Source organism: Marmota marmota, unplaced genomic scaffold, assembly GCF_001458135.2.
Source record: "Marmota marmota marmota unplaced genomic scaffold, marMar, whole genome shotgun sequence".
NCBI lineage: Eukaryota > Metazoa > Chordata > Mammalia > Rodentia > Sciuridae > Marmota > Marmota marmota.
The window spans coordinates 39,796,771-39,821,564 of NW_025999932.1; the positions used below are offsets into that span (position 1 = coordinate 39,796,771).

At 38.5% G+C, this 24,794-nt stretch overlaps 1 protein-coding gene, 2 long non-coding RNA genes and 1 other non-coding gene across 7 annotated transcripts in view; 3 read left to right on the top strand and 1 right to left on the bottom strand.

The window, feature by feature from the left end:
* Window positions 1-8,069, top strand: part of Htr2a (5-hydroxytryptamine receptor 2A) — a 56,080-nt gene extending 48,011 nt beyond the window's left edge. For both annotated transcript variants that reach the window (XM_015484026.2, XM_048800934.1), the window contains one exon: window positions 7,162-8,069. In XM_015484026.2, coding sequence (XP_015339512.1) covers window positions 7,162-7,967 — 806 coding nt within the window. In that variant the 3' untranslated portion in view covers window positions 7,968-8,069. The remainder of the gene's footprint in view (window positions 1-7,161) is intronic.
* LOC125616154 overlaps window positions 1-24,794 on the bottom strand; it is a 72,644-nt gene that overhangs the window by 24,965 nt on the left and 22,885 nt on the right. The window contains exon 2 of one of the 3 annotated variants that reach the window (XR_007346792.1): window positions 22,817-23,745. The exons of the other annotated variants lie outside the window; for them this stretch is intronic. This is a non-coding gene — a long non-coding RNA (uncharacterized LOC125616154). Of the gene's footprint in view, window positions 1-22,816; window positions 23,746-24,794 lie in introns of those variants that run through there. 3 annotated transcript variants of the gene reach the window in all.
* Trnaa-ugc lies at window positions 14,076-14,149 on the top strand. The gene has a single exon. It is a non-coding gene; the product is annotated as a tRNA-Ala (tRNA).
* On the top strand, window positions 19,257-21,537 carry LOC107141045. Its single transcript, XR_001503384.2, has 2 exons — window positions 19,257-20,666; window positions 21,219-21,537. It is a non-coding gene; the product is annotated as an uncharacterized LOC107141045 (long non-coding RNA).

Genomic DNA, 24,794 nt, shown 5'->3' on the forward strand with positions numbered 1-24,794 from the left:
TATAAAATGTATGATGATGTCCAACCCTCTCTTTCCTCTCCTTTGTTTACTCCTCAGTCCCACAAATATTTACTAAGTCCCTGGTATGAGTAGAACCCCATTAGATACTGAGGTAGCTTGTAATAAGTAAAAGAAAAGATATCCCTGCCACTGATAAGATTATGGTCTCATGAGTCTAGTGACATTTCTAGAGAAAAAATGCTAAGATATTGGAAGTATAAACCAATACAGCATAAATGATTAAGGAGGTGACAAAGGAATATAGAGTCAGAAAATGAGTTCTTATTATAGAAAGAAATTATTTGGGGAAGTCTTCACACAGGGGATGTACCTTGAGGTATGTTTTGAAAGAAATGTGAGATACAGTTTGAAAATATAATTTCTATTTACAGCCCCCAAAACAATCATACACCCAAAGTAAAGGGGAAAATGTGCTTTCTATGCAAATGTAGTCACAAGACAGTTTGTCCTGCTCCCCAATGCCCAACCAACTGCCACCCCCAAGCCCCTACTACATAGAAATTCTGGAACCCCTACTAGTTTGTAAGGCATTTGAGAGAAGAAATTGAGAAGTCTCTGTAACACCTGGTTACCATTTACAGTGCCCCTTTCCCTATGATGCTCCATGCTTTTAGGAACAACGTAGCATGTCACAGCACCCACCTCCCCCTACACCAAAAGCTGCTCTCTCTGTCCTCTTTCCTATGACAGCTTTCTTTCCAAGGCCCAACAACCTCAGAACTCTTCTCTGCTATGCATTTCTGTGCCACTGCTACAGAACTCCAGTTAATTGTCAACCCTCAAGGTATTGTAGGTACACAAAATGGGACTGTTCACTCTAGTAGTGGGACATTGCAGTGTACCAAGCACACCAATGGGAGAAGACACACAGGAGAAGAGACAGGTCTTGGGAGTTCCTCAAATCACACTATACTATGAACTCAGAAATTAAGCCATGCCTCTCTCTCTCTCTCTCTCTCTCTCTCTCTCTCTCTCTTTAAAAAAAAGAAAAGAAATTAAGCCATGCATCATATTCTTCTGCATAGTGTAAGACAGAGAGAGAACACCATGTGATCATATCAAAAATTGAGAAAATTAAGACCAAACTACAAAGACCTCCCAGGGTGAGCTGAAGAGTTAGTAATTGCTTGAGCACTGGGGACACCATAGATTCTCTGTACTGTAATATGGTAAATGTGGTGCTTTAGGATGCCGTGTGCAAGAGAAGCATCTAGAAGAATGGACTGCCTGAGAATCTGGATTATGGAGAGTCCTGCTACACCCTAACTTTCCAGATAATTGACTGTTTCTCCACATGCTTTTGTGAACCAGAATCTCTACATTGAGATACATCAAATGCAAAACTCATTTTCCACACTTTCAGAAAGAAACACTCCAAAATCTGCCTTTTAATTCAAACGGGAGAAACAATTTTAGTATTTTCAAGGAAAGTTTCAATAATGTGGGGTAGGGATAATTTTTTTTTTCTAAGTAAAGTTTTTATCATGAGCACATTACTAAACATGCAGTCAAGGAATGAATGCTGGTTGCTGGTAGATAGTATAATACATACTTATTTTTTAAAAGATGCAATGAATGATAAGTTGACGAAGAATTTTATTTTTGTTATATTATTTTGATTGGCAAATCATAACTGTATAAATTTGTAGGGTTGATGTGAGGTTGTTTTGATATATGTATATAATGTGGGATGATCCAATCAAGCTAATTAGCATATCCACCGAAGTTACTTTATTACTTGTAATTCCACCAGCAAAGCAAGGCTACAGTGATAATTTGTTCCAGTTACATCATATGATTCAAATTCTGTTTGGTTTTTATAACATCTTGTCAGCAGAGTAATGGTGAATGGAAGTAAATCTGCCCTGGGACAAAAGAGATGCCCATGGGCTTCTAAGTGCTTTAGTGACAGCTGGCAAACCACACCTGCAAATTGGAATTTATTCTCTTTACCTTTCCATTAAAGAACATAGAACAGGAAAGGAATAAGAATCAGAAGAGCCAGAGGCCACCTTACCAGCAACCTATTATAGGGACTATGATGGGGGCAGTTAGGCCACCAGCTTCTGCATGCATGGTAGCTTAGACTTCAGGGATCACTGAGTGGCTTTTGCTTTAATGTCTAAAGAGGGCCTTGGCATTTATATTCTTTAAAATATTAACATCAGAACCTCTCCGAATGAGGCCCAGGCAATAGAGTTTTTAAAATCTTCCAAGGTGATTTCAAAATGCAAACAATTTGGGAATAACGGCTGTTTTATGAAAGAATCTAAGTGTCGATTGGAAGGATTTCATTTTTAAACTATCTGCCTGGCCTCAAAGAATAATTCTTCCCTGGAGGAAATTTTCACTTTGAGATTAAAGAACGAAGAAAAAAAGAATTAAGGTTCAGAGAATCACTGAAGTGTAGGTAATGTTTTTGCAATTTTATTTTTTAAAATGTGGAGTTAGTGAATATACATGAAAGTACCTTGAAATGTTGTGGTTTAATATTAGAGCTATTCGGAATTAATCAAAGAGGAAACATACAATTTCTTGGGTAACTGACATGCCTATCTAGCCCTTGGTTTCATGTGCATCTCTCTTGTCAAAGGACCATAGATTTGAAGGAATTTAGCAAGAGCATTATTACACCTTTGGAAAGACAGTGAGTCCCAGTCCTGGTTACCCTATCTATTCATTTCCTCTTTCCTGTCAGTATGAGGATTATCCTGCAGTGTTCACTTGTGATGCTGTCTGTCAAACTGCTAGTAAATCCCTTTGGATATCTTTTAAAATTTCAGCATGTGTTAAAATGCAAAGAAAAGGTATCAGTTTCAAGGGAATTAAAACCTCTGGACCAAAATTTGAGCTTTTTTTTTTCTTTTCCCTCCATTACCTACTCCACCCAAGGCCCATAGGGTTCTCCTTGTCCTGTTCTCTGTGGGAACTTGCTACCAGCTAAAGCACCCTGTTTGTTCCCTAAGGAAAGAACCTTGTCACATAAGTACCATCTTTCCTATGATATTAAAGCGTAAAAGCCCAGGATTAAGCATAAAGCCCAAGGGGTTGTGGCTCAGTGGTAGAGCACTTGCCTAGCATGTGTGAGACACTGGGTTCGATCCTCAGTACCACATAAAAATAAATAAATAAATAAAAGTATTATGTCCATCTATAACTAAAAAGCCCCCCCCCTTTTTTTTTTTAAGAATAAAGCCCATCTTTCACAGCCAGTGTTCAGTTCAGATCCTTTTATCCAGCCTGTGCTAAGATGTTAGTTAGCGGTGCAAAGAGTCAGCAGGGCTTTGGTTAAAAACAACAACAACAAAAAAAAGGCACCCATCAAAGCCTTTGCTCTCTGAAGTGTCAGTTGTTTCCCATTCATTTCATTGTCTGAGTTTTAATGGAAAAAAATAAAAATGTGCATGGAAAATCCAGTACTAATAGTGAATTTTGATTGCTGTTTCCACTCCTCAGGAAAAAAATGCATCCGGCAAAATGCAGAGTCACATAGTTCAAGCTACTGTCTGTCTGTTCATAAAAGAAAATGCTTCATATGCAGAAATTTCAAGTGAGAGGACATGTCAGGTCTCCAAACACAGTTATTATCAAACAAAGCAGCCAGAAAATTAATGCCCTAGAGATGACTGTGACCATAATCCTGGATATCAGCCAGTGTCTTCATCTCTCTTGGTAGGACTGTGTTTTTGATCTGCTGATTAGACCCAACAAGCCCATCTAAGTTCTTTGACATAAAATTTCTTCCCCTCTTTATAGAGGATTGTTTTAAGTTTCTGGCTACTGTTTTTATCAAACCTTGACATTTACTTACTGTGAATGAGGACTTGAAAAACAATGATATATGAGAGTGTTCCGGATATTTTTGTTAGGTGGGAGGAGGAATGGGCCATTTAAAGACCCATGGGTTTGATTTTCCCCTCTACAGCAAGGTATCCCTTTCAGACATAGAACAACCCCAACCTCTCACCACAGCCTTTCAGAGTGGTTCTTTATGTTGGGCATCTAAGAGAGGGAATCTCTCCATCAGTGAAAATGGTTCCTTTACCCCTTTCCCAATCTGGATGCAGAAACTGAGCCATTCTGAAAAGGTGTGTGTGTATGTGTGTGTGTGTGTGTGTGTGTGTCTGTCTGTCTGTCTGTGTGTTTTCTCAAACAAAGGACTGATTCAGTTCTAAACTCCAAATGATTAAAGAATTTGGCATTTTACATAATCCCACATTCTGGTTAATTGAAAATTGACATTTATAAATTATCAGATTATAAACAAATAGAACAAAGGCTCTCAAAATAGTAACTTCCTTTGTATTAATTAAGAAAATGAACAACCAAGAACTTAATAACAAAAATCATACACCTTTTTTGACAGTTGGTGTTTTGTTTATGTATATCATGACTGATAGTAATGGCTGTGATTCATCATTTTAGAAAAGTAATCAACAGTTCTAGTTGTACCAAATTAAAATTGATTGAGACCCAATATCACCCTGGCAGAAGCTAATAATCACATCATTATTAACTACATAGCTAGTCACCATAACTCCTTTTTTGGCTTAAGAAGATCTATACTATAAAGTCTATTGTATATAAACTAATTAAAAGATCGATTAGAAAAAAATAATATCCATGTACTTTTATAAATATGATCATTCTGCAGAGAAAACTACTCCCATGTTTGCGTACCATTGGTAGAACATCCCCTTTGGATGAGGCACCACCCTGGGTGCTCTGCATACTTGATACATCTTATCCTTGTCATATCTGTGAAAGCATGCTGGTACCAACTTCATATCATAGATGAGGAACTGAGCAGAGATGAAATGCCAGTCCAGGAACCCAGAGCCACAGCCAGGACTCAAATCCAGGGCTGTTTCAAATGGATGTCCAACACATCTGGTCTACTGAGTAGGCAACCAAACTAAGAAGTCTGTGGATGTTACAGGAAACATCTTTCACAGATGTATGTTCAAACATTGGAAGAAAATACACTCTTCATAGAAATCGTATTTTAGCTTTTATGATGAAGAGGTTTAAGAAAGACTAGTGGGTCTCCAAAAATGTTCCCCTTAGAGCCACAACTCTTGGCCCACAGAATGTTCCTGATAGCAGTTCAGACACAGAGAAAAGTAAAGGACAGGATGAGTCATTAGCCACAATAAGTGTTCTTAAGGACAGTTCTGATCATTTATCACCACCTTCCAAGAATTATGGAATGGCCTTGTGGAGACAAGTGGCAGATATTATCATTGAAGTCTGTGACAATAACGGTAAATGGCACCAAGAAAGATTTGTGTTAGACATTGCACAAGCTCACGCTAATGTTCCCTCCTGCCAGAACAGCCAGGGTGGGGCTATATGAGGTTGGGATGGTCACACCTGTGGTTGGATGGAGCTGAACCTTTCTAAATAAGCAGAAGTCCTATTACATGTCCTCAAATGGACTTTTTCCCCGTGGGTGGCAAGAGTCAAGTAGTGGCCACTGACTCTGGAATGAACCAGCATTCTTGACTAGCCTGAGATCACATCTTAGACTACAGAGGGGTCAGAATGATAGCAGGACTCTCTCTGTTTTACAGCTTTAGGGAGCTTACAATATGGGCAGGAATGAGAAGGAGACCTGTACTGTCTGCCCTTTTGCAAAAGAAGCAACCTTGAACTAAGTTATATGGTTAACCGTTGTTTCCTCTCCTCTCCCATATCCCTGCATCTTCCTTTATGGGAGAAAGAATAAGCCATCTCATGGTTGCCTTGGCCGGTCCCAGGCCAGCTCCATAAGCAGAGACAGACCTCAGCAGAGACAACCTCCCTGGCATCTCCCAAGTTTCAGAAAGAGGACAGGATGTACAACATGGTCAGTCAAATCTCCCTTCATGGAGAGGGTCCTGTCATCATGGAGAGAAATTAGCAAGGATCAGAGTTCCTCATTTCTGTTCCCCCCCAAACCTGAGCCCTGGGCCTAGGGGAGCTCTATAGATTCCCCCACATTTGAGTGACAGAGCATGACTATAAGCTCATGCTCCTAGGTATTGTCACATTCTGTACCTAACTCTGAAATAGTCAATAAATAAAAATCTGGTGCTGCCTTTGCTATTGTAATCTACCCTTATGAATGCTCTATCACCAAAATATATGATGACTTTAGTGGCAAATTTGAACACTAACTGCAAATTTAATGATATTAAGGAAGTATTACCTTTCTATTTAGAGGTGAGAATGGTATTGTGATAATGTTAGGTTTTTTTCTAAAAGCACTTAGATTTTAGATCTAACATAATAAATATCTGCATATTAAATGATATGATGTCAGACTTACTTCAAAGATAGGATTAGTTTAAATCAATATTAGTTGTATTTTCCAAAGATACTTAAAATATGTGCAACTTTATGATTTAATTTTCAATGGAATAAGACCCAAAATTGTAATACAGTAGTGCATATATACATACATTTTATATATATACACACACACACACACACACACACACACACATATATATGTGAATGGAAGAAGAAATGTAAATTATGGTTATCCCTGGCCAGTGAGAATGCATATTTGTTTTATTATTCTTTGTTACTTTTTCGAATTTTTCAAATTTGCTGGAAGGACAATTTTCTATGTTTTTAATTTTAAAAAACTATTTTTATATATAAGTGATGCTCATGACATTGTTATATGGAAAAAGTTACAGAATGTGACCTACAATCCTAATCATTGTTAAATGTGCGCACATGGATGTGTGTCTATATATTTTAAAATAAGCAGCATCGAATTATGAATCATGATTATCTAAGGATGATGGTGTTGTTGGTCATTTTTGTGTTTTCTTTGCTTATGTGTGTACTTCTACAATTAGTAAGTTAAATTATAATCAGAAAAATATGACATTAAAAATTAATGCTAGATTTATTATATTCTTTGTAAGTAAAAGACTATACAAGGCATGACAACATACACGGAACTGTATAATGTGTATGTATTCATAAAACAGGTAAGTCCAAAGGAAATCTAAATTCTCATTTGTATGTTAAGGTTCCAACAAGGTTGGTATAAAGTCCCTTGAAGAGCCACTTTATGTGGCATTGTTCTTGCCTTTGTGCACTGGGTTCCTTAGTGATCCCGTTTCATTTTCTGTCCTGCTCCAGGTATATCCATGCCAATACCAGTCTTTGGGCTGCAGGATGACTCCAAGGTCTTTAAGCAGGGGAGCTGCTTACTCGCTGACGACAACTTTGTCCTGATCGGCTCTTTTGTGTCCTTTTTCATTCCCTTAACCATCATGGTGATCACCTACTTTCTAACTATCAAGTCACTCCAGAAAGAAGCTACTTTGTGCGTGAGCGAGCCGGGTACACGGTCCAAACTCTCTTCTTTCAGCTTCCTCCCCCAGAGCTCCCTGTCTTCGGAAAAGCTCTTCCAGCGATCCATCCACCGGGAGCCAGGGTCCTTCGCGGGCAGGAGGACGATGCAGTCCATCAGCAACGAGCAGAAAGCGTGCAAGGTGCTGGGCATCGTCTTCTTCCTGTTCGTGGTGATGTGGTGCCCTTTCTTCATCACGAACATCATGGCTGTCATCTGCAAGGAGTCGTGCAACGAGGATGTCATCGGAGCCCTGCTCAACGTGTTCGTCTGGATCGGTTACCTCTCCTCGGCCGTCAACCCGCTGGTCTACACGCTCTTCAATAAGACCTACAGGTCCGCGTTTTCGCGCTACATTCAGTGTCAGTACAAGGAAAACAAAAAACCGTTGCAGTTGATTTTAGTGAACACTATTCCGGCCTTGGCTTACAAGTCTAGTCAACTCCAAATGGGACAAAAGAAGGATCCCAAGAAAGATGCCAAGGCGACAGAGAATGACTGCTCCATGGTTGCTCTAGGACAAGGACCCCCTCCGGAAGATGCTTGCACAGACAGTGTGGACACGGTGAACGAAAAGGTTAGCTGCGTGTGATAGGCTGGTTGCCATGGCAACCGTGGAGGGCACAGCAAACAAGTTTTCACCTCTCTGGAGAAACAAAAAGTAAGGGAGGCTGGAAAAAAAAAAAATAGGTCGCTCTAGTGGAACCGATAGTAACTATAGGGCCCTTAGTTGTATTCTGTCAATGAAAAGCAGGGTTCCTTGCCGCAAGATGTGCACTTGAAACATGTTCTGACAGCATTTCAGCTGTGAGCTTGATGATCCTTTTAATTTTATAAATGATGTCTTTAAATAAGCTTTTATTGTACAATTATAATGAGGTCCTAAATAAATCAAGATTAACTTCTATTACTGAATGGAAACCTTGCCACTAATGGGATTCAGTTGGTTTACCTACTGCTGTAAATAAAAATAGCTATAAATAGTGGAAGTTTTGTTGACTATAATGGCCTCTTCAATAAAGAAAAAATATAAAATTTACCATGACATACATTTTGAAAGGAAAACAAAAAGACACTAACGACAGTGTTGTGAAGTCTGTACTGCTAAGATAATTAAATGAAATACTTGACAACATTTTTTCATTCCTGCTTTCTCATAGATGCCATTGTGAAGTAGTCACAAGATTGCTGGTATTTGCTGCATTCCAAGTTCATTCTTCTCAGAAGTGAAAAGATTTTAAGTGTTACTGAATACCAATTGCTGCTTTCTCTTCTACTTCTTATACTGTACTCTGAATTTCCAGTGTGGTCTTGTTTAGTATTTGTTCTTCTGTATTAGTATTTGATAGGTAAGCTATCAAAAGGATAATTTCACATTACCAAAAACATTCTAGAATTTGCTTCTTTAAAACTGTACCGCACAGGTATCTGGTAACTCGCTGTGAAATGACTGCACCATGCATGCGCACCTTTGGGCAGCAAACAGAATATCGATGTAATGGTGTCAAGGTTGAGTAATAAACTTAGGTTTCTGGTTGTTAACAGTAGTAGGGTCTTAGGACAAATATGTGAAAAGCTGGTGATTTTCCTGTTGGCACTTATCAGGTAAATTGATGCTTTCAGATGAATCAATTTACACTATTTATTAAAACTGCTCAGCTTGGTTCTACAACCATCTATTGAGTGTATTCTCATGGGTGGGGGCAATTTTCTAGATACTAGGGACATAAAAATCATTAAAACAAAATCCTTCCCTTAAGACAAATGACTAAACTGAAATGGGCCTTGTTAAAAAAATATCAAACTCATTCTGAGAATTAGTTCAATTTATTTCCTCTTTATCTGGTTCAGGAACAGGTGTGTTACAACTGTGAGGGCAGTTTTCTCAGTTAGTTTTTCTGATTGGTTACCAATAAATGTCATGCAAACAAAGAAGGGGGCGTATATCAGCTGAGATCAAACACTGTAATTAATATAGAAAGGTACACCTCAATCTGGACTTAATTTATGACTACCAAAGTATTGAACAGAATTTTTGTCCTGTCTCTCTAAAATCACAATTATCTTACTATTACTGACACTAGAGTCTCTAGTAAAAATCAGACAAATATAATATTTGGTAGAAATGATTTAAAGAGAGAAAAAAGATTAATTATAGTTAATCCAGCTTCATACTGTAATGCTTTAACTTAAACTGCACATGATTATTGGAATAAATGTTGGATTTATGATTACACTGATGAAGCATTTCTATTGACTATTAAGTAGCTTTTGCCCTAAGTCTTTGGAAAAAAATTACAGATTTGAAAATTAATGTAGAAAATATTGTTATATAATTTGGAAATGCACTAGAGCTGTCCTTCCAGATATGTTGAAAGATAGTTCACTATTTTAATGCTAGCATTTATAATATGCCACTAGTACCAAGGTTGCATTTGAACCAGACTCCTTCTTAATGATCATATGATACCAACTGATGAAAATATAGTCTGTGCTCTAATGTATTTTGCCTTAGTTTATAACTCTGCTCATTTCATTATATAGTAAAGATTACAGATTTCCCCATGTATTCAATCTTGATCAGAATGAACATACTGCCTGACAGATATCTTCTGACTGCATATATAGTATAAATGTGTATGTTTTTCCTGCAAAAATATCTATTTAAGTGTACATAGACAAATATATAATTGTATATATGTACAGACATGTTCCCATGCACTTTATTCAATATTTATATATTTATATGGAGGAAAAGAAAATCAACGAAAAAACTCAGTATGTACACATGTGTGCATGTTTGTGTCATGTCGATTTAAATGTAAAATCATGTTCTAATATTCCTATGACCTTCCATTGCTATCAGAGGAAGCTAAAGCATAATAGAAGCATAGCCCTTTAAATTAACTGGAAGTTGCTCTACTTTTGAGGAAAGACTTTAGCACGATTCTATGAGGGTGGTGAAAAGAATAGTCTATGTACATAGTTTATTGGTTTTCAATTAAATGGTAACTTTGGGTCCTTTGTTCAGTCTGGGGACTTCCTGACTACTATGGCTTTTTATATATACTTCACCCCAATGAAACAGTCCTCAAACAATTTATGGATCAGTGATGAAAGGATTCTCTCATAGCTATTATTGTTAAAACAGAGTAACAAACCTTTATTTTCTTTAAGTTGAATGATAAATTCTTCTACACTCAAAAGGAAGGAATTAAATGCAGTAGTTAGAGAAAACTTGATTTAATAAATACGTAATCTACTTGGCCACAGCGCCATCTCATGGTCATTTTTTGAAGTGCTACTGTAGACAAATTGAACTGTTCCCATACTGCTTTTAGGAAAGGGTGCTTCTCTCATTTGTGCATCAATGGAACATATTTATAAAGTGTTAAATTATTCTGTGCCATATGTAACAAATACAGTGAAGATTATTTTATGTACTGGTTTTAATTAAGGTGATTCCAAACAATTTCAAGAATGAATAATTGTAAATAAAGTATACTCAAAAAGGAATGCAATTTTGTGGTGTGTGTCCGTAGCAGTGTCTACTAAAGGAAATTACCCCAAACCTTCCATGTCATCTGGCCGGGAATTTCAAGTCACTTCCTGATTTTTTTCAGAATAAAATAACCTGTGTTTCTGGAACTCAGTCATGTCAAAGAACGAGGACCCACCTGGTTAGATTAGCTTTATGACCATAGCTTTATGACATTTCAGTTTCTAATGATCTACAGAAAACAAATGCTTCTGTTTGATCAACAGTCTGGTTCCACACAGCCCAACAACATGGAGGACCACTGGTGTGCCCCAAGGCCACACAGGTATGCCTTGCACAAGTACATAACCACACACATACACATTCATACATTCTTTCTCTCTCTCATGGAAATGAAACTAAAGAAATATAGTATCATTAGACCAAAAAAGGTAAAATTAAACTATTTCACCTTTAAGTGTAGGAAAAGCATGTGAAATATTTTTTCCAGTTGGACATAACTCCATATGTTGAGTACCTACCATACACCAGGCAATGAGCTAATTGCTTCATTTGCTTTACTTAACGGACTCTTCACAACCATCCTACGAGGTAGGATTGTTCCCTTTTTTTCACAGATGAGAAAAACTGACATTGGAAGTAGTTAGTAACATGTCCAAAGTCACATGATTGACAATAAAATTAGCAAGCTCAAGCCTGTGTCATCTGACTCCAACATATGAATTTTTTTCCCAACCTCATCTGGTACAGGGGAAAAGCACTTTTTCGAACTAAATTATGCAAGTTGCTATCCTAGCTTCCCCACTCATTGGTTGAGTTTAGGCCATCACTTGACATCCCTGTACCTCAATCACATCATCTCTAGAATGGAGCTGCTAGTGTTTAACAACCTGTAAAAGAGTATGTGAATATTACAAATGGGTTGTTATTGAAAAGGAAAGAACACCAAAGCCTCCATCAAGTATTAACCATCAGTCTGAATTTGAGACAAAATTGTGGAATAGACAATATTATTATTCAGTCACTTCTTCTATCCTATAAATGCTTCACATTTTTGGAAAACTTTCTATTTCTACTTTGCCCTCACCATGATGCAGAGATCCCTTCATTGAACTCTTTTATTGCTTCTATCAACATCTGCCCATCCTATATCTTGTTTCTCAGGCCTCTACTCTCTGCTAGAGTACTAATAAGTAATTACAGCTGACAAACCACATGTATCATTGACATCTCTTCAACCATCTGCTGTGGTCTTAATCCTAAAAGCAGAAACCAGAAGCAAACAGTTTAGGTGCCACAGAGACAAGTGAGAAAGAAAGCTAGGGACAAGAAATGTTTTCCTATGATCTGACAAATGACCATCAGAAAAACAATTACCTTCAGATAGATATTCCCTAACTTACACTGTTTTATATGTAAACTTTGAGTCTTTATCAACAATAATGACTAAAAGAAACATTTGTAATTTTTGAGATTTCAGATGGGCTGGGAATGTAGCATAGTGGTAGAGCACTTGTTTAGCATTCAAATAAACCCTGGGTTCAATTCCCCAGTATTGAAAAGAAAATTTGTCTCAACTGGAAACAGTAATAATATTACTAAGCTTTTTCTCAGGTTTTCTGATCAATAGATATTTGTACCAGTAAGTGCAATAAGACAAAACTTCTTTGTTAATTTCTAATTATTTTGCATGTGGCTTGCAAAAGCAAATGGTTTCCTTCCCCTGGCCCTTAATAGTGTAACACCAATCTTAACTTCCCTTTTGATATTTGACATCAGTATGTCTACATGAGACATTACAGTACCAGAAGTCTTCCTAACCAGTTGGAGCCTCTGAGACAGGAAACCTAGGTCCAAGCTGCTACTGTACTTTGACCCTGGACAAGCCATAGTTTCTCTCTCCTCAAGTGTATAATGGAAGACTTACAGACAATGATCTCAGTAGGAGTCTATTCCAGGTCTAGGTTTATATAAATACTGAAGGGTCCATCAAGACTTTGATGAACCTACACACAGTTTCATATACAAAAACTGTTCTGAAATTCACAACTCTCACTTCTCTGGATGGATTTCAAATAAATGATAACTTGAACTTTCACAGATAAGTCAAATTATCAATGATCTAAGGGCTTCCAAGATATGAGACCAAGAGTCAGATATCAAACATAAATGATTTCTACCATAGAACTTTCTCACAGTTGGCCTCTCCTTGGCAATTTCATAGCTACCATAAGATATTGAGTTGCTCTTTTAAATATCCCCCCACCTTCCTGAAGAATAATTGCTCCCTCTATTTGAGATAAAAAATTCCTTGAGGGGTTAACATTGAAAATCCCGTATAGATTTAGAACTCTGTGATTCAGAGAACTTTTTAAAAGCTAGATTTTTTTATTGAAAGTGAGCCAAGGTTATTTAAGTTTTTATTTATAATTAAGATTATGAGATCTAAAATGGTATTATTCTGTGTTCTAGCGGACAACACGACTTGTACTTCCTGTCCTCCATCTACTCCGGATATTGAAAAGTAACATATGCCATTATTCAGATCATCTTGTCTTAGTCAGGGTGACCCTAAGAGCAGAGCCAAGTCTTTGGTGTAGAATATTATGTGGTGATCTCAGGAAGCAGATTGAATGAGACAGGGAAGAAGGACAAGTATACAAAATACATCTAAATCGGGTTGAACAGTCAGTGCTGCAAACTCATCACTCCCTCCACAGGTCTGCTAGTGAAGGTCCACTGTGAGCGTGTCATGCGTCAGACACGGTTGAGTGTGGGCATTCTGGGGATGGAATTGCTCTTTTTAAAAAATTGCATAAGATATCATGCGGGAAGCTATGCAATCCCTTTACCAAATTTATTTTTAATTTTGTTCATCCCTCCAGCTTAGTCAAAAATGAGCCTAACTGGCAGGTGGATAACTGAGCACACCTATCCAAGGATGGTGCCTGACAGACTATGTATGACCAGATACCCTGAGGCCATGCCAACACCCTGACAGAGTTGCACTTGGGACAAGGACAAGAATGGAGGATTTAGAAGTTTGTCTTAAAGGGGGGAAAATGCAAATTAGATTATTTAATATCCCTATTTATCAGAACAAGTGTCAGATAGATCAGATCAAGTCCAGAAACTCTTTAGGACTACTCAAAAAGAATAAATGTTGTTGAACCTAGAATTATAATCATTGTCATGAGGGGCTGGGGATGTAGCTCAGTTGGTAGAGTGCTTGCCTTGCATGCACAAGGCCCTGGGTTCAATTCCCAGCACCACAAAAAGAAAAGAAAAGAAAGAAATTTGGGCTGGGGATATAGCTCAGTTGGTAGAGTGCTTGCCTTGCCTGAATAAATCCCCAGTGCCACACACAAAAAAAAGAAGCTATCATGATGCAAATATTATTTCAATTTATATTAAGCATTTTAAATAAAACAATGAAGCTATAGGTGCATTTATGTAACATTCTGCTTCAAGAAATTTGCCTTAATGACATACAGTCGGGATAGATAGGTAAATTGAGTCCCATTAGATAAGTCAGACCGATTTAGAGTGAGTCCTGGGAAGTTGTAGACAGTCTCCTGAAGGATTTAAATGTTAATTCCTTCAGAGCCCTTCCTCCACCCTAATCAAGAACCTGCCCCCCCCTCCATAGGAAGCTACAAGGTTGTTAATTAATGTATCCTTGGCTGCTCCATCCTGCCCTTCCCCTTTCCCCCGTCACCTGTTTCCCACCTTTTGGCCACCCCACCTTGTCAAATGCCTGTAAGTAGGAAGGAGAAAGATAAGGGGAAGAGGGCAGGAGAACAAAGGAAGCCTAGGACATACAAAAAGGGCAGAACACCTCGCTTCTGGGGATACCAGGACACCAGCTATGGCCCCTTCTCCCTCCCGGGAGAAGTCTATGTTACCAGCTTTTTAAATAAACCCTGCTTTATAAGCTTGCCTCGCTTGGCGTGCTTCTCTAATGTTCAAACTTCAACATGTGAGGAAGCAGGACTCGTCACCAAGAACTGGCAGTATGACTATGAGCCTTCACAATAGTAAAACCAATGAGGAAACCAGGACAAATGCAGATCCACGTGACTGTTAAACTTTTACTGTTTTCTAGTTCCACTATGCTATCACTCAGAAAATATTTTCTATAAAGAGCCAAATCGTTTGTTTTAGTGTTTGGGGGCCATCTAGTCTGCAACAATCATTCGACTCTGCTATTATAGTGAGAAAGCAGTCATGGAGAATAAGCAAATAAGAGAACATGACTGGGTTCCAAAAGAAAAAACCTTCTTTACAAAAATAAGCTGTGGCCCAGATTCAGTCTATGCATCATAGTAGACCAACCCCTGGATTATACCATCCAACAATAATAATAATTACAACTACCACCATAGGTACTACTGCTACTATCCCAACTATTCATTTGAATCCTCATTGAATGTTAAATGTGTTAGTTACTCTAATATATCATCTCACGTAGTCCTTGTAATACTGATACTGCATACTTTCATATGATCTCCATTTTATATGTGAGGAAACTAGAGATTAAGGAACTTGCCCAAGCTCATACATAGGCAGTGACTGAGCTGGGTTCCTCCTGAAGTCTCTAACTTACTATGCAGGGTAAATTAGACTTTGCTGAATAAGTATTTTCAATCCCTAAGTCTAGTTGATTGTCAGCATGATTAATTCTCTCCATAAAGATAATTCTTGATTTGATTTGACAGAATCATGGCATGTTTGTTGCTGTCTCTTCTCTTGGCTCTTCTTCATGCCCAGAGAATGTATCTTACATTAAGTTCTTCCTAAATGAAGGAGGAAATGCGTTACATTGTGTCCTTCATGCCAGTAGAATTATGTTAAAAAATAAATATCTGATATGTTCTTTCTACTTCCTATACTCATCAATAAAATAATGAATTATGACTGAAAATCAAGTACTATTTTAAATGAGTATCAGAAAGGCTAATCATGGAGACTGGAAATCTCCAAGTTCCTTTAGAGAATATGGAGTTTATTGTCAGGAAACAAATAGAAACAAGTAAATCATGAATGTCAAATAGACCTTAAAGAAATGCAGAGAGACACAACTCACTTTATACCAAATTCAAAGTTGTCTGAGGGATGCAGGTACAAGTTCCTCTATTTTCCACAAAGACTTCAATCAACCTGTCTCACCCTGTTCCTCTCTGGGCCTCTTTCACTCATTTTCCTCCTACTGATCTGTTTCCTTCTACCTTCTTACCTATAACATGTGCTCACTCCTGGTCTACCGTATGACTTCTCTCTCCTGGTGGGATTTCATCATTGACTATTGCCACAAATGACATGACCTTCCCAGTAGTCCCTGTACAGACTTCTAAGAGAGGCCTGATCAGGTGAGGTTGGTCCATGTTCTGTGCATATGACAGGTTTTGTTCTACGCCCTGCTTTGGGGCTGCAGACCAGATTCTGGCCCATGCCCTTTCCAGTGGTGAGCTATATAGAGTGTTCTCCCAAAAGGCCCCTTTACAGAAGGAGAGTTTTAATATATAAGGGAACAGAAGTGTCTATCACTGAATCTAAATGCTAACCGATACCCCCTTGGACAAGGAGGAATCCATTAACTTACTGTTCTGGTAACAGCAAGTTACCAGTCCTCCCATTTTGTTTTTCCTTCTAATATAAGTATTTCCAATTTCTTGTCCAAAAACTAGTCTGCAAAACAGAATGTTCACAGTAGTTGACTCTTTAAGAAATATTAACAGAAGTCAGCCAGCCAATTTCCTTTTATGAGACAATCTGCAACACAGTCATCACTAAATAAATACAGAAGCTTGAATATGAAACCCTTGGGAAACAATGGATAGGAGATGAATTGGGCTCAATGACGCTTCTCTGATGCTGGCCCTGAAAATTGTGATTCAATGACCTCAGCAAGCAATCACAGTGTGCTGTGATTAAAATAGCCACATTACAATCTAAAGAAAATTGGACAATTTGGGAGGAAAAATCTGCCAAACCTCAGTAGAGGAGAAAATCATTTGGTAACTGAATTAGAAACATTTATGTCATTGGGTTGACAATATCCACTGATGTTACCACCGCATTCGTACAAGAGGAAAGGCTTACAATGACTCCTGTGCCTATGGCCCCCAGGGAAAATGCCTAAATTATACCCATGAGCAGAGAGAATAGATTTAATTCTCTACAGACCAAAACTCTAAAAATAAGTGAGAGAATTGGACCTTAATAAAACTAAGGAAATAAAATGTTTCTCCTGCAATGCAACAAAAAACGTTTGAGTTATTCCCTATTCTTTGGGTTTACAAGAAAAGAATTATAGAATAGAGCTCAAGTGATTCATTTTTAGAGAATATCACAATGATTCAAAGTTCACAGGAATGACATTATGTAGAGTCTGAGTTTGAAATCTAATGCTAAAAGATTTAGAAAGGTTATGGGCTTAGAAGTTACATGGACAGTACTTTGAATTCTACCTCTACAACTTACTGACTGAGGAAATTACTTTGACTCTGTCAGACTCATCTGTTAAATGGTGATAATTGTATTTTGTGTAGTTGTAAGAATCTGATTTTTCCATATGTAGTAGATTAAAATCAAACCGCTATATCACACCCTGCACAAAACTCAACTCAAAGTGAACCAAGAACCTAGGCATTAGACCAGAGACCGGGTACCAACTAGAAGAAAAAGTAGGCCAAAATCTCCATCATATCAGCTCAGGAACAGACTTCCTCAATAAGACTCCTAAAGCAGAAGAAGTAAAATCAAGAATCAATAAATGAGATGGTATCAAACTAAAAAGCTGCTTCTCAACAAAGGAAACAATCAAGAACGTGAAAAGAGAGCCTACAGAATGGGAGAAACTCTTTACCTCCTGCACCTCAGATACAGCATTAATATCCAGCACATAAAAGAACTCAAAAAACTTAACACCAAAAAAACAAATAACCCAATCAATAAATGGGCAAAGGAACTGAACAGACACTTCACAGAAGAAGAAATACAAAAGATCAAAAAATATATGAAAAATATTCAACATCTCTAGCAATTAGAGAAATGCAAATTAAAACTACACTACAATGAGATTCCATTTCCCTCCAGTCAGAGTGACAATTATCAAGAATACAAGTAACAATAAATTTTAGTGAGGATGTGGGGGAAAATGTTCACTCATACATTGCTGACAGGACTGCTAATTGGTGCAACCACTCTAGAAAGCAGTAGATTCCTTAGAAAACTTAGAATGGAACCACCATTTGACCCAGCTATCCCACTCCTCAGCTTATACCCCAAAGACTTAAAATCAGCATACTACAGTGACACAGCCTCCTCAATGTCTATAGCAGCTCAATTCACAATAGTCAAGCTATGGTACCAACCTAGGCTGAATGGATTTTTAAAATGTGGTATATATACACAATGGAATATTATTCAGCCATAAAGAAGAATGAAATTATAGCATTTGTTGGTAAATGGATGCAACTGGAAATATCATACTAAGTGAAATAAGCCAATCCCCAAAAAACAAAGGCCAAATGTTTTCTCTGATATCGGATGCTAATTCACAACAAGTGTGTAGGGGAGTGGAGATTCATGGAATTGGACAGGGAGAATGGGGGGTAGGTAGGGAGAATGGGAATGGGAAAGATGGTAGAATGAATCAGACATAGCTTTCCTATGCTCATATATGAATATACAAGCAGTGTAACTCCCCATCATGTACAACCACAAGAATGGAAATCTAATTTGAATGGGTTGTACTCTATGTATGTATAATACATCAAATACACCCTACTGTCATTTATATCTAACAACAACAAATAAAAAAAAGAATCTGATTGTTCACAAAGCACTTCTTGAACCACATCTGGCTCCTAATAGACATAATGTACAATGGCTAAAAACAAAGATATAACTTGGCCACTTAGTAACTCTTTTTAGGTGGCCTCCTGACTATATTCCACAGACATGGGAAGATAAGGGCAAAGGGCCCCACCCCCGTGCAGCTAATCAGCCTGAGGCAAAGTGGGGTCTGGCAAGCCTCTCAAACAAATCCATCCCCTCTTGATTTTCCCTTGGTGTATCTACGAGGGGAGTTGCCAAGGAGGAAAAAAATCAAAGACAAATACTGCATGATGTCACTTATATGTGGAATTGAAAGCAATCAAACTCATAAAATCTGAGGTATATTGTTGGTTGCCAGGGACTGGGGAGTGCGGTTAATGGGGACATATTGGCCAAAGAATAAAACCTTCCGTTATGAAATGATTAAGTCTGAGGATCTATTGCACTACATGGTTACTATAGTTAGTGATATTGTACCCTTCATTTGAAATTTGTTCTTATCACATACACCCATACCTATACACACAAATGGTAATTTTGTTATGATCACCATTGTGCTAAGTAATTTGACTGCAATAATCACTACACCTGCATAAGTAAACTAGATCATCACATGGAACACTTTGAATATAAATCACTTTTGTCAATTATACCTAACAAAGCCAGAGAAAAATTTGAAAAAGAATACATTTCATCGTTTTTTGGACGATTCACAATATACATTTGTATCATAAAAGTTCTGAGAAGTCCTGCAATAAAGAAAAATATAATAGATTATTGGGGGCTGGGGTTGTGGCTCACTGGTAGAGTGCTCATCTACCCTGTGTGAGGCACTGGGTTTGATCCTCAGCACACATAAAAAAATAAATAAACAAACAAAATAAAGGTTTTAAAAAATAATAGATTATTGTTTAGGGTTCTTTTGAAGGTATAAGCTTAAAGGGGACAAATCTTTCCCCACCTCCTCCAATTTTAAAAGGTCTAAGGACTCCTTCCCACAAGGAAGCTGGGAAATACACCTTTCAGGCCCCTTGGGTGATACCATATCCCAAACATCAAGGATGAGCATTGAGCTTTAAAGTGAAGTTACATGTAATAGCCTGACCCCAATGCTTCCCTGAGACTAGGAAGAGTACCAGTGACGACTTCTAGTGAGAAAGATCTGCACCCTGCTCCATACAGGAACCTGGGAGTAGTTAAGACCTCTGTGGAGCTGCCAGAGAATGCTAGAGAACAGAAAATCAAATGTGCTGGCCGATGAACTCCAATCCTGAACCTGATCTGGAGGGGTGAGCCTCCCAGCCTCCTGCCACAGGGCCACAGACACAAGCCCCAGGAGGCTTGGCACTATGACCTTTGCCCTCGTAAAGTAAGGGCAAAACCAGATTCTCCATCAACCTCTAGGCAAAGTTGGAATCAGACCCAGATTTTTTGTAATTTAGAAAAATAGATGACTCTTCTCTCAAATGTCATTTCTAGTAATAATAGAGGAAGGATGAAGTGAAGTCATGTCTCCTTTCCAGATCTGAACTTGATGATGTCACAGGCCATCAGTCCTGTGTGCTGGTGCAGAAGGAGACCTCATTCCTTCCTGGCTAGGCTGTCCTGGGCAGCGCCAACCCTCATGGAACAGAGGTCATTGTCCAGCACTGGCTGATTGGCTGAGCATCAACTGCCCAGCACCCAGCCCCCCAGAACAGAGCAACAAAAACAGAGTCCAAAGAGCTTCTGAGCAGCCAAGGCAATGTTTGAGGTCTGCCCTTAATCCCATAGAACACTTCTTGCCCTAAGGTGGAGTCTACAGAGAAATACTGCTACTTCCAACTTATAAACCTGAAGTTTCACGTTCCTGGAGGGAACTATCAGGGAATGAAGGGCCATCAATTACTGCCATCTGGTTAGATGTCTTCTGGGGAAGAGGGTGGAAAGAGGAAATAAAGACCAGCTGAGGTAAGCGACTGTTCTTGTCAAGGCGGAGGTCGGGGCAAACCACAGTAGTTAGAGGAAGAAAATAACTTGAGGTCTAACAGTTTCATTTTGGACAATAAATCCCACATGCCTCTAAGGGCCCTAGCACCATGGTTCTCAATCTCAGAAAACCTGGAAAAAAATGGTTTAAAATGCAGATTCCAGAGGACCTTCCCAGATATTCTATTTGGGGGGTACCTAGGGTCAGGTCCAGGAATCTAAAGCTTATTTCATAAGATCCTGTTACTTCTGTAACAGTTAATCCTTGGACCCCTTTTCAGAACACACTGACCTAAACGTATGAGTACACCCCAGTTATTCATTCCTTCAACCGATATATGTTTAAAATATAACTGGGAATTACAGAGAGATGACAAAAGCCTAGCCCTACCCTTAGAAAGCCCACAGCCTGTCGGATATAAAAACAGGTAAATAAAATCTGTGGGGTCACTGCTGCACAGACATGGGTGTGTGCGGGGGAGGGGGGGGGGCTCATGTGCCACATCAATAACACGACAAACCCTACTTTGGCAGGTCTGAGAAGCTTCCATGGATGAGAAGTTGGAGCTACACAGTAAACAAGGATGAATTCACCAAGCTGACATGAGGGAAAGAACATTTCAATACCAGTAGGTCCTCAGGTTAAGAAAGTGAGGACATTAAACTGAGGTTGAACTGTAAACCTGACATGGAGCGTGAAGGACAGAGAGGGAAATAGCAGAGGATAGGTAGGAATGTCCGGGGAAGGGCCAGATGGAAGGCAACTCCAAATCACAAACGCTCATGTTAAGAAGCTCTCTTGAGGGCAGTGGGGATGACTGACAGCATTAATGAAAAAAAAATTTACATGTAATCAGATTTGTGCCTTTGATCACTCAGACTCCAGTTAGGATCATACTGCTTGTTATGGATGATCAATTTGATTGGATTAAGACATGCTTAAGGTTAAAGGCTTCTAGGTATCTCAATGAGGGAGATTCTAGGAATAATTGGCATGTGGGACAGCAAACTTTGGCAGACACCCACCCTAAGTGTAGGCAGCAGAGTCCAATAGGTTGGAGGCTTGGAGAGAACAAAATTTGGAAGAACAAGGAGGCAGCAGCAGATGCAAGCTTGATTCTTCTTGGATGGGTTCTTGATTGCTTCTGCGCTGGGCTGAGAACATTGTACTCTTGCTCCTTCACTCTTCCAAAGCAGACTCTGCCCAGTGACTCTCCAGGGAGTTTCCAGGCCTTTGGTCCCAAACCAGAGCTACAAATCATTTGTCCCTCTTGTTCTGATGTTAGAGTCTGTAAACAAGTCAAAATAACACCTGGCATTTTGCCAGGGGAATGTTAGAGTTCGTAAACAAGTCTGGATGGTGCCTGGCAAAATGCCAGAGGGAGTGGTTTGAGAAGTAACAAAAGCGAGCCATTAAGTGTGGAGATTCCTTATTGGTTGACTGATGTATCTAGTTTATGCTAATTAGATAAGCTGTGTGGAATGTATAAATACTGCTCCTGTCCTGCAATAAATGGCTCCCACTCCTGCTGTATCAATCTACACAAGTTGCTCCCCGTCACCCCCCGGTTATTTTGCTGCAGCCGGACTCCGGCATTCTGAGGTTTCCAGCTTCTTGAACTGAGGAGCTATTTGTTCCTCCAGCACTCCAGGCTGCAGATGGCCATTATGGACTACCCAGCTTCTGGTTGTATAAACCAATCTAATAACTTCCCTCTTTATAATCATATATATATATATGATCATATATCATATGTGTGTATGTATCTTGATTGTGTTCTTTTAGAGAACTCTGACTAATAAAGTGCAGAAGATAAAGATATTGAAGGTGAAGATGACAGCCTTTATTTAAGTAATGGTAACCGTGGAGAAGCACAAGATGCTGAAATTGTTTGGTGAGATAACAAATAAATTGTGGCTAGAACTGTTGTATGAAGCCCTATGGATACCATTATACTACAAGCCCACAATCTTTTAACTTCAATTCCAAAATTATTTATCCTCAATCCCAAAGCCAAAAAGCTCTGGAAAAAAAATTATAGTAATTGATTTAGTAGCAGCACCTGACCTGCCTTAAAGTAATTTGTGACAAAACCTACCCAGATCTGAAACTCTAATTTTCGGTTATCCCATTAGTGGAATCATTCCTATATTTCACTGCTGAACTATTTTGAATTATATGGTTCCTTGGAGCTGTGCTCTATCCTGTGCAGGGTGTTACAGAACACATGGTTTAGGGTTCAGATTTACTTTCTAAAATCAGAGCAATCTGAATTTACATATACTTTGGGCCCCTAGTGTTTTGAATAAGGAATTTGGGATCTGTAAAAATAGAGCAAAGATATTGCTCCCACCTAAGCACCAAAGCATCAAACAGAAGGGGAAACCAACAAGATGCAGACCTGGACATGAAGAAAAGGAAGGACTCTTGTCTCTGGCTTGGGTTTAGGACAACAGAGACTATCACAATCCAGAATGAGGAAGAAGAAGGAACAAAAGATTAAAGAACATTCAATGGAAGTTTAGACTAAAAAATAGGAAATTTTTAATTTGAATTGTTGATTTTTTTAAAAGTGTTTACATGGGCTCATTATACATATCTGGAAAATCTACTTGTCTTGGAACACCTCAAACTTCTTCAAACCTAAATAAATTAATAATGATAATAATAATAATAACAATAATAATGCCTGACATTGGTGGGATACATCAGAGCTTATCCAGCACTTTCTAAAACTGTTGCATTTAGTTCTAAACAACTCTAAAGCATTTTTGTAAGCATGTGCTTATGGACTTATGGACTTATGGACTTTGAATTAAATCTTAATTTTAAATGAGAAATCGCCTTATTTTTACATATATGTAAAGTTTCAAAAACTATATCACAACCAAAAAAGCCTCTGCACATAAGGAAAAGTCTGGCATCCTGGAGAAAGGAGTCTGTAGAGCCACATGGGTCCAACTGTGTGTACCTCCACACCAATGCAAAAGGAAGTCTATCCCGAGTTCATCAAACAATACAGCTGTGTCAGTCAGCTTTTCATCACTGTGGTCAAAATACCTGAGAAAAATAAAGGAGGCTAGATATATTTCGGCTCATGGATTCAGAGGTTTCAGTTCCTGGTTGGATGGCTCCATTGTTTCTGGACCTGTGATGAGGAAGGACATTATGTCTGAAGGATGTGGCAGAGCAAAGCTCACCTGTCAGCTGAGAAGCCCAGAGAAAGAAAGGGACTGGTGGTAAGTTCCAGTCTCCAAAGGCACACTCCCAAGAGCCCACTCCCTTCAACTAGGTCCTATCTGCCTCAGTTTCTACCACCTCCCAGTAGTCCATTCATGTCATGATTCCATCAATGGGATGATCCACTGATGAGGTCCAGAACTCAATCACTTCCCCAAAGCCTCACCTCCAAACACTGCTGCATTGGGGACCAAGTATTCAACACATGAGCCTTTGGGGGACATTCCAGATCTAAACCATAAATGTAGCATTATTTATTTCTACACCTGTACAAATAAACCAAGGTAGACTCCACCTCTCTCCCTTCAAGCACCCTATATAGTTTGATTGCTGTTTTCTTTTCAACCAGTAAATTTTCCTCCTCCTAAAAATGCACAAGGATCTACAGTTGTTCATCTCTCAACTTGCATCTGCATTTCCATGTCCTGAGTTAATAATGAATTTAATTGTTCCATTCTTGATTGCATTTTTCTTTATAATCCCATAATTATTAAATGGTTCCATAGCACACTGCAGTGTCCTTGCCAACTCTAAGTTGCTAAATACTTGTCTCAATTAACCTGCATCACTGACAAAGCTCATAATATTACATTAATATTGCCTATGAAGGTAAATGTTTCCTTAGCAAGTCTTCAGTTTTACTTGTAGGGGTACTGGAGATTGAACTCAGGGACACTTAATTACTGACCCACATCCCCAGCCTTATTTTGTATTTTATTTAGAGATGGGGTTTCACTGAGTTGCTTAGCTTACCTGTATTTTTTTAAGGTATACAGATGACATAAAAATGCATTGTCCCTGTAAAAGTTTCATATATATATATATATATATATATATATATATATATATATATATATATATATATATAG